The 16,471-nt window shown below is 42.3% G+C and overlaps 1 protein-coding gene across 1 annotated transcript in view; it reads left to right on the top strand.

Moving 5' to 3' along the window:
* LOC115472507 (protein FAM166A-like) overlaps positions 1-16,471 on the top strand; it is a 431,767-nt gene that overhangs the window by 57,132 nt on the left and 358,164 nt on the right. Inside the window, exons 3-4 of the mRNA XM_030206797.1 lie at positions 2,257-2,405; positions 4,094-4,214. Coding sequence (XP_030062657.1) covers positions 2,257-2,405; positions 4,094-4,214 — 270 coding nt within the window. The remainder of the gene's footprint in view (positions 1-2,256; positions 2,406-4,093; positions 4,215-16,471) is intronic.

The following is a 16,471-nucleotide window of genomic DNA, read 5'->3' as shown; positions in this document are numbered from 1 at the left end:
GAAATGAGGGTCTTACACCTTTTTGAGTAACACAGTCTATGCATTTCTCCATTTTACCAGCATCTGCACTTATCTGAATGCCTGTGGCTAGTTGCTTACTGTAAAGATCCTGGATCACCTTAAAATCACGATGTCCCAGGCGGCGGTGCCAGATTTCCAGACTACATTTTTCATCATTCTTCCTTACTTGCGCCATATGTGAGGCTTCACCTGAAATGCTCAGTTTATAAACATCATTATGCATAAAAGCTTCAGCATACACTTCATCATTTTTAGAGATTGTGCACTTACTGTTTTCAAAATGAATCACAAATCCCTTCTTATCTAATGTAGATACACTAAGCATATTGCAAACTGCTTGGGGAATATACAAGACATCACTTACAGGAATTTCTTTAACTTCATTAGACACTTTGCATTTTAAGAATCCAATACCTTTTGCTTGGATCTTAGCAGTCCCTGCGTTTGCAGTTTTAAGAATACCTTCCTCTGGACACATTTCCTGAAAGAAATCTTTAGAATTGGTTAAATGGCATGTGCTCCCTGAATCCAAAATCCAAGTACTTTCATTTGAATTATTATTTACCATAGTCAAAGATTTTTCTGCCATTAGAAAGCCCTTGTGTTTATCTTTGTCCTTCATACATTTCCTGGTTTGAAAATTCTTTAGTTCCATTGGCTTAGGTGAGCTAGAGGGAGTGTTTTGTGTTTCCTTACACCATTTAGATACATGTCCCTCCTTTCCACATGAGTAGCAAATCAGCTTGCCCTTGGGTGGAGTTTTCCCATAGCTCCGCCTTCCTCTGTTCTTTGCCAAGAAATTTGTTTCATTTCTCTCTGACTTGCTTTGAGAACACATCTCCTCAGAATCATTTATTATGCATTCCTGCCTTAGTTTTGATGTTGCCTGTTCAAAAGATTGCCCTTCAATGGCCTCATTTACAGACCTAAAAACATCAAACTTCTTTGATAGTGAGGTAAAAAGAAATGCTCTTTTCAATGCATCACACATGGGAATTCCAGAAAGTTCTAGCTTTTGAAATGAAGACATAAGATGCATAATGTGATCATTACATTTACTTTTATCCCTTAATTTGGTTTCATTCAACTCTGCCAGCCAAATTGGTTGCTGCTTTGCATATGTAGTTGCATACATAGTTCTCAGTTTATATAAAATGTCCTTTGGTGTATCTTTTCCCTCCACTAATATGGCTTGTTTCTCTGAGAGAGCTTCCAAAAGCATGCACTTCACATAATAGTTTGCATTGTCCCATTCAGCCATATTTCAGCTGTTCTGTCTTGGTCTAAGCATATATCTAATCTTTTTGCTCGAAGGAAACATATGAATCTTAATTCCCACTGCTGATAATTAAACTCAGTTAATCTAGGCACCTTGAGAGAATAGAACAATGGTGAATTTCTTCCCTCAGCCATTTTCTTAGCCTTCTGTCTGCTGTGTGGGGGGAGAGAGAGACAGACTGAATCTTTCCTTTAAAACTTAAGAAAAAAATGTGGCCTTTTTTTCTGCCTGGTAATATTTCTCTTCTTTTTCAATTCCTGAGCCCTGGGCCCATAACCCTTTTGTTGGATTATTTGTAGTAAATAATTAGCAGATTTTAGTACACACAGCTTCAGCTTTAGAAATGTTAATTTCTTTCTTCATCTCTCTCTCATTCACCCCTGAATAATTCACTGCTGAGTCACTTTAAAGTTGAAGTAACAAAACATCTGTTTACTCACAGTTTGTAGTTAGATTATAATCAGACAGGCTTATATATACATATTACTATACATTTGTATTATCAGCTCCTTCCATGTGCTTAGATCAGTATGTTTTAAAGTTGTGAAGGAAGTCCTCTACAAATCTCTCTTAACCTGTCACTTATATTAAATCTCTTTTCTAAAAATAAATCCACACTTATCTTTATGTGGATTAGCTATCCATTAGTGCCGCCCTATAAATAGCTTGTAATTCACAGAACTCTTATCCAACATAGTGCTATGTTTTGCTTAATTACTGTGTCAAAGAGACAAGCTTTAGTTTTTTAATAACTTGGCACTTAGTTCAAAAGAGATCTGACACTATGTTCAAAGAAAGGCAACTTGTCTACCTTCCTTTATAGAATAGGCTCTAAATAGGCACCTAAAAATAGGTGTCCCTTTATAAAACTGCTCTCCACATGTGCACTGCTATTTCATTAGAAGAGCAGTATTTTTTCTGAATTTCCTATTGTTTAGACATTTCTTCTTTTGCAGGACATGTACCCAACTTGAAGTTCCAGAGTGGCCGGACTTATTCTACACTGGCCAACAGTGCCAGAGAGAAATTTCTGGCAAATAAGGCAGACCGTGAAGAGAGGAAAAAGGAACCAATGGTGATCATGTATGCTGATGGCACATCTCAGGTACAATTAAGAAAACTCTTTATATGCTCCACTACGATATGATATGCTATTAGCCCTAATTAAAACATAGAAGGAACATTTTCATACTCAAGGGCTGATGTAATAAAAGGGTCTATACATAATACATTGTCACCATAGATACAAAATGGATAAGACCCTTTATTACATCAGACCCAAAGAGAGCAATTTTCAAAACACCACATACTGTTGCAAAGTCTGGATATACTTTTAGTCGAAGATAATGCACCAGTTCTCAAAGAGAAAATATATACATTTCTTTCCTTTGAAATTACCTAGGGAAAAAAGAACCCATAGATTTTTGCACTTGCTTTCTCTGTGGGCACTTTTTCCCTTCAAAATGTAGCACTAACAAACTGTGAAGATAACTTTGTTTTTGTTTAGAAGGTAACTAAAATGGACATTTCGCTGTCAGTATAGGAGTGTGGTAGCCGTGTTAGTCCACTCTTAAGGTTATCAATAGAAATCAAACAAAATAAAACATGGAAAAGAAAATAAGATGATACCTTTTTTATTGGACATAATACATTTCTTGATTAGCTTTCGAAGGTTGCCCTTCTTCGTCAGATCGGAAATAAGCAAATGTGCTAGCTGACAGTGTATATAAGTGAAAACATTCAAGCATTACTATGACAGTCTGACAGGGTGGGAGGGTGGGGGTGGGTCGGAGGTATGCATGGGGACATCAAGCATATCATTGATATTCTAACAGGATGGGTGTGGATAGGTGAGGGGTGGGGTGATCAACAGAGACATACAGCTTTATGGTCACCCCACCCCTCACCTATCCACACCAATCCTGTTAGAATATCAATGATATGCTTTGATGTCCCCATGCATACCTCCGACCCACCCCCATCCTCCCACCCTGTCAGACTGTCATAGTAATGCTTGAATGTTTTCACTTATATACACTGTCAGCTAGCACATTTGCTTATTTCCGATCTGACGAAGAAGGGCAACCTTCAAAAGCTAATCAAGAAATGTATTAAGTTATGTCCAATAAAAAAGGTATCATCTTATTTTCTTTTCCATGTTTTATTTTGTTTGATTTCTATTGATAACCTTAAGAGTGGACTAACACGGCTACCACACTCCTCTACTTGAGCTCCAGCTCAAATTGTTATGTATGCTCCTTATCACAGCTCTTAAAATGATATTGTCAAATTGGAAAGACAGTCGTTTCCTTAATGTTCATTTTTTTGTAGCAATTAGTATTACACCACCATAAATTTGAGATGCCCGTTGCAGACAGATTAGGAACTACGAGCTCCTTTTACTAAGCTGTGGTAGTGATTCCTGTTGCAGAAAATGCGACAAAGCCCATTCAATTCCTATAGGCTCCGTCGCATTTGCTTAATGTAGGGCTTAGTAAAAGGAGCCCTACATTAAGCAAGCAAAAAATCTGGTCCAGTCTGGAAAATTATTTTGCTAATGTGGCTTGTTAACCTCTAAATGATAATAAATTTTGTTAGCTTTTCATATATTTTTACCATCATGCTTTAGCCTTCATATGGTACTATGTCTATATTTTATATATTTTTTGTTTTATCGTGTTCATTGCTGTTATGATTTTAAACATTTCATATAAAATAGTAATAAGTCTTGGACAAAAAAAAGGAACACAAACATCAGAACGTTCACTATGTAATATATTTATTTATTTTCAGTCTATGAAGCCTGATCAGCTAGGTCCTTTGGTATCTGTAACTCAGTATCCTGACCTTTCTAAGTACCATAGGATTGGTAGGGATGTGGCACCAAATCTCATCCAACGGAATGCTATATCAGGTAAGCAGAGATACAAAATCTATACAATAAAGCAATCATGTATGGCATTTGTAAACAATAAATGAATACATTAGTTTAGCAGTAGTTTTGAGCTGATTTTATTAAGGCTTTTCTTTCATTATATGTCTATTAAAAATGATAGTAAATCAGGCCTTAAGTCTGATAAAGCCACATTCTCCTACATTTCAACTTTCAAACTTTATTATTTAACTCCCAGCGCCATTCTGCTTAGTGCTGTTTGAACATGTCTTTATGGGGAACTATAGGTGTTCTGAGTTCTGCTTTCCTTTGCTTTTCTTCTCAAGAGTACAGTAAGGGAGTAATTTTATAAAAGTTAAAAGTTTATAAGTTCCAAACAGTAATGAAATGTGAAAGTGTGGACAAAGACCATGTCACAGCTCTGCAAATTTCCTCTATGGAGGCTGATCTCATGGGCTACCAATGCAGCCATAGCTCTAAGATTATGAGCCATGATATCAGTGGTGTGCTTGAGCCGGCTCGCACCGGCTCTGCAGAGCCGGTTGTTAATTTTTGAACTATTTTGCGAGCCGGTTGTTGTGCTGTCAGCAGGGACTTGAAGGCTTTTTTTTCACAAATTGCATTGTCCCCTGCCCCCCCCCCCCAAAACACTTGCACCATCTGAATTCCTGATTCTGTCTCCCCTGCTGCTGCCCTTCCCACTGCCCCATGCATTGAACTTTCACTTTCTTCCCTCCCACATCCGCTCCCTCTCCCTGCCTCCCTCCTTTAACTTCTTCCCTACCACCCGCCTCCGCCACAGTTCGCCAGACCGGACTGTTACCGTACCTGCAGGCAGTGGTAAGGACAGGATGCCGGCGTCGGGGTCCTTCTGCTGCCACGTCCCGCCTACTCTGATTCAACTTGCTGTTTCCGCATAGACAGGACGCAGCAGGCAAAGGACACCGTCGGTACCAAGAGGTTTGAAGTGATGAGCCGCCTATCTACTCCACGGTAAGCAAGGAAACCAATTTGTTTAATCTCTGTTTTCACTACCCCGCACAGCTGTCATCTCCTTCAGTGTACACGCCAACCAAAGGAAGCAAACCTATGAGCTGCTGCAATGCTGCATCCACGTTGTAGTTCTTTATTATCTGTTTATCTGCAACAAGTCTAAAGCTGTTTCAATTGGATAGGAGTAGTGCCTTAAAAGATAGAGGTCAAAAGTTTGTTTGTTTTTTTTACTTATTGGACAGCTTTTTAATTTATTTGAAAGCTTCCCATATGATATAAATATTTTGTTTCATGCAGATTTCTTTTGTTTAAACATAAATGGGCCATAAGCCCCTAATGCAGCCCATTTGTTTTCTTATATTTTGTTCTTGTGATAAATTATACTGTGCCAAAACTGAAAACTCTTATCTCTATCTGGTCGATAATAAAAGGAGCTCACTGTGAACACTATCCACCCTAAAAGGTTGTTTTGTGGCTATACATGAAGAATTATGATATTGACTAAATACTTGTATGTGTGTGTCCCTAGTCCTGCATCCTAAGTTTATATAATCCTTTCAAAAAATCCAGTTAATCTTTTAACTTATTAGTGGAGCATAACCGCAGAGTCATGGTATGGTCACATTTTCAATATGGTAATACTAGTGCCCATCTAAGGAACAGCCAGGTTATTTTGAGTTAGTCTTCACTGGACCAAACTTGCTTTCCTTGTGCCATCACTATCCAGCAGGTAGGCAGTGTCTTAAAAGATGGAGGATAAAGGATTTTTTTTTACATTAAAAGAAGGTAAATTTAGATGTAAGGATTGTTTGATAGCATGCTCTCTCCCCGGGTATAGCCAGCTCTGCAAATTTTTTTTTTTTTTTTTTGGGGGGGGGGGGGCGCAGAGGTGGACCAAGGAGAGAGCCTGTTGTTAAACATTTACCAGCACACCACTGCATGATATGACCCTCTAGAGACAGCCCAGCCTGGGCATAAGTGAAAGAAATATAGTCTGCTAGCATTTTCTGATGGTAGCCTTCTCCCCCTCCCCCTTCCACCCTCCCACCACCAGTTTAGTTTAAAAGAAACAAATAGCTGGATGGACTTTCTATAGACTTTATTCTACTCCATACAGAAGGTCAAAGCTCTCAGGTAGTCCAAAGTGTGCAGTTCTATTTCACCTTTGTGTGCATGAGGTTTTGGAAAGAATGTTTGGTAAAAACAATTAACTGGTTAATATGGAATTCTGACACTACCTTAGGAAGGAACTTAGATGAGTACCCAAGACCACTCTACAGTAGCATAGCCAGAGTTTAATTTTTAGACGGGCCTGGAGGTGGACTGGGTGGGCACAGGCCTCGCATTTCCTCTCCACCCGCTACCCCCCCCCCCCCAAGACAGCCCCCTGCACGTGGTCAGTTCTGGTCATTTTTACTGACCTGAAGCGCCGTTCTCCCTCCAGCACCGGCGATTCCCATAGCCAGCCTTCTGCCAGCGCGCATTGTCGGAGCCTCTTCTCAGGCGCGTCCCGCCTACTCTGCAACTTCCTGTTTTCCGCAAAGGTGGGACGCAGGAAGTTGCAGAGTAGGCGGGACGTGCCTGAGAAGAGGCCCTGACGACGCACGCTGGCAGAAGGCTGGCTATGGGAATCGCTGGTGCTGGAGGGAAAACGGCGCTTCAGGGCAGTAAAAGTGAGCAGACCACGCAGACGGGGAGAGCGGGCAGAAGAGGCTGGGCAGGCCTGGAGCAAAAGTAGCTGGGCCTGGGCCCATCCAGGCCCACCCGTGGCTACGCCCCTATTGTGTAAAATGGATCAGTTACTAAGACTTGGAGCACACTGACCCTGCAGGCTGAAGTGACTGGCGACAAAAACAGAACCTTCCAGGACAGGTACTTCAAGTGGCAGGTTATCTACTGGCTCAAAAGGTGCTTTCATCAGCTGAGTTAAAAAGATGTTAAGGTCGCATGACACTGTGGGAGGCTTGATAGGAGGCTTCAATAGAAACAAGCCCCACATAAAGTGAATAAAGGCTCAGCAGAGATGGGTTTACTTTCTACTTGGTGATAAACACCAGTTGAACTAAGATAAACCCTAATAAGATAAACCATGAGACCTGACGGACAGATGTAGAAGTTACTCTAGTAGTTTTTGTGTCCTCACACCAGACAGCAAACCTGAGACACACTATCAGGCAAGCCGAAGGAATCCAGTACAACCCTCTCAACATTCATACCATGAAAGCTAGAGCCTGAAGATTGGGATGTAGTAGGGATTCCTGAACCTGAGTTATTAGTGTGGGAAAACAATCCATTTTCCATGGATTTCTGGAGGATAGCTCCATCAGGAGAGGGAACCATATCTATCTCTTCCAGTAGGGGGCAATCAGAATCCTGGACCTTCGGTCCTGCTTGAGTTTCAAAAGAATTCTTACTATGAGAATTTTTTTTGCTGTGAGAAGTCCTTCCACCCATTGAATGAGGAAGGTATCTGAAGCTAGTCTGCAGTGTGATTCTAGTCTGAAACAGAACTGAGGGACTTTTTTTTGTTGTAATGAGTGACAAAAGGTTCTGTTGAGGGAGTGCTCCACTCTCAAAAGATCTTACCAGCTACACCCTCATCTAGGGACCACTCATGAAGTTGCAGAATCTGACTCAGATAAAGGGCTCAGAGATGGGCCACTTTCACACTCTGACTTCTTAGTGGACCACAGGATCTGGTGTTCCTGTGATAGATCCTATAAAGTGAAAATAACAGGATCTCTCTCATCAGAATGGATCCAAGAATGTGGTGTACCTCAAGGCTCTCCCATCTCTCCATCCCTATTTAATATTCTGATGCCCACCCCCCAGTCTACAACTGGAGGCGAGCAGTTTTACTATGCTTTTGCTACTTTAAACTTTACTTTATTAGTCTCCTGCCTCCTCCAACCACAATTTCTCTAAAGCAGTCACCTGGTGTGAGCAGAATTGTAGTAAAGTGGTTTTATATAGCATTGGAGATAGGTTTCACAGCTAACAATTCTACAAATCCTTGGTTGACACATGTCCTCCCACCGTGCCTCTCAGCAGAGGCGTAGCCAGGTTTTGATCTCAAGGGGAGCAGACTTTTATAAAATAGGTGCCGTTTGGTGTCAGCTATACAGCAGTGTCTGTGTTGTTGCTAAGGGCTGTGGCGGGCAATGATTAATACAGGCTGTCTCTGTTGCATCCTGCCTACAAGGAAGCAGTAAGTTACATCAGGAGGCAGGATGCAGAAGAGGTCCCTGGACTGGCCAGAGCAGGCAACCTGTCTTCTTAACTACAAAGTAAAAATATTCAAATTGTGATCATCACCTCAGGAATAGCACACACACTCCTTCCACCCCTAGATAACTTTGTTTAAATCAGACAGGATGTGAAGAACACTAGAGCATTTTTATTTTGGGTGACAAGGGCAACCAAACTAGGGCTAGACACATTGTGAAATAACACAAACCCCTGCAAAACGGCACTCAAAACCTATACTGAAAACTTACCACACCATAACAGCCCTAACCCACCTATGAAATGATGGTGCTATAATTACAGTGGGACCTAGAGAAGTGTTTCCCTAGGTGGTCCTGGAGTACCCCCTTGCCATTCAGGTTTGCAAATCAATGTCATACATATTTATTGTGGATATCGTGAAAATCTGACTGGCAAGGGGGTACTCCAGGACCAACTTGGGAAACACTGCCCTAGAGCACAAAACGTACCACACCATAACAGCCCTAACACACCTATGAAAAGACAGTGCTATATATATTACTCTGGGCTCTGGAGCACCAGTACACCTACTATTGGGAAAGTGGAACAAGCTACACTGTTACACATTCCTACACAGACACTACATGCTAGCAGAATCCTTCACCTCAGTCACACATGGAGAACATGGACAGACCCTCATCTATATAACATAAGCCATACTAGGTCAGACCAATGGTCCATCTAGCCCAGTATCCTGTTTCCAACAGTGGCCAACCCAGGTCACAAGCACCTGGCAGAAACCCAAATTGTGACAACATTCCATCCTACCAAATACAGAATAGGGAGCCACAAAAAAAATTGAAATAGAGACCCCCCTCCTCTCTGCCCAAGGAAGCCAGTACAATACTGGTAAAAAAAGAAACAAATGCATTTTCTGCTGTACTTTGCAAAATAAAAATAGAAAGAAATGTAAATTTTATAACGCAGGTACATCTCAGTCCTTACAAAGTATTAAATAAAAATATTTTTTTTTCTACGTTTGTTGTCTGGGAATTTGGCTGGTCCCAGTCTTTTTTTCTATGTTCCATGAGTCAGCCTTACAAATTCTTTTCCAGGTTGGCCTTTCCATTTCTTCTTTTGCCTCTTGTCTTCTTCCTTTCCTTCTCTACATCTGTTTGGCACTGATCTTTCGTTTTATGTCCCCACTATCAAATAGCTGTGTATAGAGCTGCCAAGTGATCCAGTTCCAGAAGGGAGATTTTCCAACCAGTCCTAGTATGAACTCGCACCCCAAATTCATGTGGGATTTGCAGTCCCTGATTCTACCCATCAAAATCTGTGCTGCAGTACATCCAAGATGACTTAAGAAAATGCACAAACCCCTGCAGGGTTGCTAATTTGAAAATATTGGAGATGTGCATTTTCAAATACTGTCATATTCCTAATATCAAATTCAAAATAAAATACCTTTTTCTATTGTTTGAACAATTTATTTTCTCATTTGCTTTGGTCCCGCTATCTCTTTTCTGTTTTTCTCTGTTTCTTCTGCCTTTACAAGTTTGACATTTCTTCTGTCTCCAAGTGCACCATCCTTCTTTCCTCTGCATCACTATTTGTCCTGTCCAGAATCTCCCTTATGTGCTCCTTGTCCCTATCCTACCCCCAAGTTCAGCATCTGCCCTTTCTGTGTCCCCCATCTCCTCCCTTTTCAGCACAAGCCTACCTGGTATCTCCCCCTTTTCTAGCATCTGCCCTCCTGGTGTCCCCATCTCTCCCTTTTTCTAACATTGCCCTGTGTCCCCATCTTCCCCCTTTTCCAGCATTACCCTTGTGTTACCATCTTCCCTCTTTTCCAGCATTACCTCTTTGTCCCCATCTCACCCCTTTTTCACTATTGTCCCCATATCCCCATTCCCCCTTCCTGTGGTGCCCCTCTGTATCCCTATCTCCTCCTCCCCTTTTCAGTAGTGCCCCTCTGTGTCCCTATCTCCTCCTCTCCCTTTCCAGTAGTGCCCTGTGTCCCCATCTCACCCCTTTTTCACCATTGTCCCCATATCCCCATTCCCCCTTCCTGTGGTGCCCCTCTGTATCCCTATCTCCTCCTCCCCTTTTCAGTAGTGCCCCTCTGTGTCCCTATCTCCTCCTCTCCCTTTCCAGTAGTGCCCTGTGTCCCTATCTCCTCCTCCCCTTTCCAGTAGTGCCCTCTCTGTGTCCCTATCTCCTCCCCCCCCCTTTCCAGTGGTGCCCCTTTGTGTCCCTATCCCCCTCGTTTTCAGTAGTGCCCCTGTGTCCCCATTTCTTCTTTTTCCAGCACTGCCTCTTTGCGTTCCAATGTCCCTACCCTCTCCCTGTCCAGTATTGACTCTGTGTCCTTCTCCCTCCCTATCCAGCATTTACTATATCCTTCTCTCTCCCCATGTTAACCTTCTTCCCTGTCTCTTTCAGTGCTCCCCATCCTCCTTGAGGCCACATATCTCCCTGGCCTGCTCCCGCAGTCCATCCTCTGGCAGCTCCAAGGAAGTTTAATAGACAGGAGACCAAGTGATGTCAAAATGTTAAAACCAATTAGGCCAGTCTCAGTTTCCCCTTCCCCGTGCAGCTGTCATCGCCATACTTTCAAAACAAAGCAAGCAAACCTATGAGCTGCTGCATCCACGTTGTCACTCTTTATTGTTGGTAGCATTTGTATTTAATCTCACTTATATTTTCAAACATGCCAATTTGTGCAGTATACGGATGTACTACTAATAGGTGATTTTAATATGCCAGATGTTGATTGGACCGTCCCTGCTGTGGGATTGTCTAAAAGCAAAGGGATCTTGGATCCTCTATAGGGAGAACTGTTTTAGCAGTGTGTAACGGAACCGATGTGGGATGGAGCTATTCTAGACCAGGTGCTTACAAATGGAGAGAATGTTTCTGATGTTAAAGTGGAAGATCATCTGGCATCTAGTGATCACCAAATGCTGTGGTTCAATATTAAGACACAGGAGGAGAGGACTTATTCAAGATTGAAGGTCCTAGATTTCAAAAGAACTAACTTTGCCAAGATGGGGGAATTTCTCAAGGAAGAGTTAGTTGGATGGGAACAGCAGAAGGAAATAGAACATCATTGGGCAAAACTGACAGGATCTATTTTAAAGGCGACAAACCTTTATGTTAGAAAATTGAATAAAAGTAAGAGGAAAAGAAGGTTGCTCTGGTTCTCAAACGTAGTAGCTGAAAAGGTAAGGGAAAGAAGGTTAGCATGACAGGCTAAAATACTTGGAAAGGCTAAGATAAGTTGGGAAAACTGTCAGGAAAGTGAAGAGGCAAATGGAAGAAAAGATAGCTGATACTGTAAAATTGGGGGACAAGACATTTTTCATATATATAAGTGACAGGAGGAAGTGCCAAAATAACATTGTAAGGCTCAAAGCTGAGGGGGAGGAATATGTAGAAGTTGATAAGGATAAAGCTGAACTGCTTAACAATTATTTCTGTTCTGTGTTCATGGAAGAAAGGCTGGGCGTAGGACCACAGAAAACAAATGCTAATGGGGATGGCTGTATGGTAGCCCAGGACTGATTCTCAGAAGACTGTCTTTGTGAGAAGCTGGCTAAACTAAGAGCAGACAAAGCAATTGGGCCCGATGGGATACATCCAAGGTTACTCGAGGAACTCAGAGAATTTCTGGAGGCTCCACTGTCTGAACTCTTCAATGCTTTCTTAGAGTCTGGAGTGGTCCCGGAGGACTGGAGAAGGGTGGATGTGGTCCCTTGGGAATTACATACCTGTCAGTCTGACCTAGGTGGTGAGTAAACTAATGGAAATGCTTCTAAAACCGAGGACTGTGAGGTTTCTTGAATCGAATGGACTGCAGAAAATGAAGCAGCATGGTTTCACTAGAGGCAGATCATGTCAGACAAATCTGATTAATTTCTTTGACTGGGTGACCAAACAGTTGGACGTGAGAGGGGTGCTGGATGTGGTGTACTTGGATTTTAGCAAAACTTTTGACACAATTCTGCACAGTTGACTGATAAATAAACTGAGTGCCCTTGGTATGGGACCTAAAGTGACTGACTGGATTAAAAACTGGTTGAGTGGAAGAAGACAGAGGGTAGTGCTAAATGGAGCTTGCTCCAAGGAAAGGGAGGTTATCAGTGAAGTGCCGCAGGGATTGGTCCTCGGACCAGTGACTGATATTGCAGAAGGACTTCTGGTCAAGTTTGTCTCTTTATGGGAGGCTGATTCAAGATGGCGCCGAGGTAGGACGCAGAAACCAGACTCGGAGAGAATTTTTCCTCAGTTCTAATTTGAGAGGAGGTATCTCCTTTCCCTCTACCGATCTGAGTTGTCGGCAACCTCCGATTACAGATTTCGTGACGCCGGTTACATTGTGGGGTGCTCCGCTGTCCGAGGCTGAGAGGAGCCTAGGCCTGGAAAGTGAAGTTTCACTTAGCCCTCGAAGTCCGATTTGTCAGGCTCGTGAGGCAGGAAGCAGTCCGGGAGGAAGTCCCGCCCAACAGTCAGAGATAGCGGCTGTGGAGGGAGGAAAGGAGAATTCCCCCGGGGATATGGCAGTGCCTCAAGCGGGAATTTCCTGCGAAAATCCGAACCTGACATCCACCCCCAAAGATAGTGGAAGCGAAAGGAATATCCTGGAGCAATGTTCTGCCGTTCAGCAGAAGGCTGAAAATCGACCTAACCCAGAAACGCTACTACTACCTTTGGAGAAACCAACTAAGGTGACTTTAGATTCTCTTTGGGGAGCAATGGAATCTCTACATAAGGTATGCCTTACTTTTGTTGCAAATTCAAATGCTAACACTTCTAAAATTGACTCTTTTCAAACTCAAATTGCTTCACAAGAAAAAAGTTTAAAACAATGTGAATTATCTTTGGCTCAACTAAAAGAACAAGATAACAAGTTACTTCAAAATGCGGACTTGGTACATCGAAAAATAGAGAACTTGGAAAATGGGGCTAGAATTTTAAACTTGAGGTTTCTAAATTTTCCTTTTCTTAAATATACCCCATTAACCTGCTTATAATCGAACGAGAATAACGCCCAAGTTCCGACCTAAATCGGGAGATGGGCGTTCTTCTCACAAAAACAAATAAAGCGGCATAATCGAAAGCCGAACTTTGGACGCTTTCAACTGCACTCCGTCGCGGATGCGGACAAAGTTGACGGGGGAGTGTCGGAGGCGTGGTGAAGGCGGAACTGGGGCGTGGTTATCACCCGAACAGAGATGGGCGCCCTTCGCCGATAATGGATGCGTTTGTAGCTAGAATTTAGGGCACTTTTCCTGGACCCTGTTTTTTGACGAATAAGGCCCCAAAAAGTGCCCTAAATGACCAGATGACCCCCAGAGGGAGTCGGGGATGACCTCCCCTGACTCCCCCAGTGGTCACTAACCCCCTCCCACCACAACAAATGATGTTTCACAACTTTTTACTTTCACCCTCAAATGTCATACCCTCCTCCCAAGCAGCAGTATGCAGGTCCCTGGAACAGTTGTTAGGGGGTGCAGTGGACGTCAGGCAGGTGGACCCAGGCCCATCCCCCCCCTACCTGTTACAATTGTGCTGCTTAATGCTACTAGTCGTCCAACCCCCCCCAAACCCCCTGTACCCACATGTAGGTGCCCCCCTTCACCGCTTAGGGCTATAGTACTGGTGTAGACTTGTGGGCAGTGGGTTTTGAGGGGGATTTGGGGGGCTCAACACCCAAGGGAAGGGTGCTATGCACCTGGGAGCTCTTTTACCTTTTTTTTTGTTTTTGTAAAAGTGCCCCCTAGGGTGCCCGGTTGGTGTCCTGGCATGTGAGGGGGACCAGTGCACTATGAATCCTGGCCCCTCCCACGAACAAATGCCTTGCATTTATTCGTTTTTGAGCTGGGCGATTTCATTTTCCATTATCGGTGAAAAGCAAAAACGCCCAGCTCACACCTTGGCGAATAAAGCATGGGCGTCTATTTTTTTTAAAAAATACGGTTCACTCCGCCCCTTCACGGACCCGTTCTCGGAGATTAACGCCCATGGAGATAGGCGTTTCTGGTCGATTATGCCCCTCTAAGAGAACTGTTTCATAGATTTCTGAAAGAAGTCTTTAAATATCCAGAAGATAATTTTCCCCCAATACAGAAACTTTATTTTTTGCCTACTCGAGATCCAAAAGTAAAAGACAAACTACCTGTAACTCAAGTTTCTGAAAATTTGGACGTGTCAGCTTTGCTTGAACAATCACAAGAAGAAATAGAATTTAGATCTACTTTAATGGTATCGTTTGTTTTCCTTATGGATAAAGAGGCTTTACTAAGACTATATTTAAGACAAATTTCTTCAGTTATATTTATGGGGGAGAAAATTCAAATATTTCCAGATGTTTCAAGAACCACTCAAGAAAGAAGGAAGAAATTCCTACTTATGCGACAAGAGACAGTACAACTGGGAGCCAAATTTCAACTGAGATTTCCTTGTAAATGTGTAGTATATTATGAGAATAAGACATACCATTTTTTGACCCTTTACAACTTCGTTCATTTCTAAATGCAAGAGTTCCTAACCCAACATAGGAATCTTTATGAAGGACTTCTTTTTTTTTTGTAAAGATGTAACCTACCCGACGCTATTCTTTTTCTTAAATTTGATGTTGCTTTAATATTATCCTTATCCTCTATGTAAGTTTTAAATATATCAACCTCCCCATATTTGAGGACCAAGATAAATATATATATATTTCATGGGAATTTCCCATAATATGTTTATTTCCTTTTAATCTCTGTATATTTCTTGACAAAGCTTTGCTTTGGAATTGTAAATTAAAAATTGCATACATAAAATAATAAAAACAAGTTTGTCTCTTTACGGATGATACCAAACACTATAATAGGGTAAACACCCCGGAGGGTGTGGATGGCATGAGGAATGATCTAGCAAGGCTTGAAGAATGGTCCAATGATTGGCAACTAAGATTTAATGCTAAGAAATGTATGGTCATGCACTTGGGTCACAAATATCCAAGGGAACAGTACAATATAGGGGGTGAAGTGCTTCTGTGTATGAAAGAGCGGAACTTGGGGATGATTGTGTCTGATGATCTTAAGGTGGCCAGACAGGTAGAAAAGACGACGGTCACAGCCAGAAGGATGTTCCAGTGCATAAGGAGAGGGATGACAATCAGGAAAAAAGAAGTGCTAGTGCCCTTGTATAAGTCTCTGGTGAGATCTCTGTGTGTAATTCTGGAGACCACACTTATAGAAGAATATAAACAGGATGGAGTCAGTCCAGAAGGCGGCTACAAAATTAGTAAGTGGTCTCTGTCATAAAAAATATGAGGACAGGCTTATAAACCTCAACATGTACAGGCTGGAAGACGGGCGGGAGAGAGGGGATATGATAGAGACGTTTAAATACCATACTCAGTGGTATTAATGTACAGGAAGTGAGCCTTTTTCAAATGAAGGAAACTCTGGAATTAGAGGGCATAGGATGAAGAGGAAATAGGCTTAGAAGGATTCTAAGAAAATACTTTTCACGGAAATGGCGGTGGATGCATGGAATGACCTCCCAGTGGAGGTTGTGGAGACGAGGACTGTGTCAAAATTTAAGAAAGCATGGGACAGGCATGTGGGCTGTCTTAGGAAAAGGAGGAATTAGGGTTACTGAGGATGGGCAGAAAGGATGGGCCATTTGGCTCTTATCTGCTGTCATGTTTCTATGTTTCTATTACATGTACCTATGCTGACAACGTAACCATATGCATCCCCTTTGTAAACGACATCCTGGTAAATAGTGGGATTTGCCAGGGGTCTGTTCTGGGACTGTTGCTTTTTACATATTTATAAATGATCTAAGGATGGGAATAACTAATGAGGTAATTAAATTTGCTAATGACACAAAATTATTCAAACCTGTCAAATCACCAAGAGGATTGTGAAAAATTACAAGAGGATCTTACGAGACTTGGAGACTGGGCATCCAAATGGCAGATGACGTTTTATGTGAGCAAGTACAAAGTGATGCATGTGGGCAAGAGGAACCCAAACTATAGCTACGTAATGCAAGGTTCCACATTAGGAGTCATCGAC

The sequence above is a fragment of the Microcaecilia unicolor genome, chromosome 6 (genome assembly GCF_901765095.1).
Source record: "Microcaecilia unicolor chromosome 6, aMicUni1.1, whole genome shotgun sequence".
Lineage (NCBI taxonomy): Eukaryota > Metazoa > Chordata > Amphibia > Gymnophiona > Siphonopidae > Microcaecilia > Microcaecilia unicolor.
The sequence above is the reverse complement of the archived record's forward strand: the minus strand, read 5'-3'. Positions and strand labels throughout refer to the sequence as shown.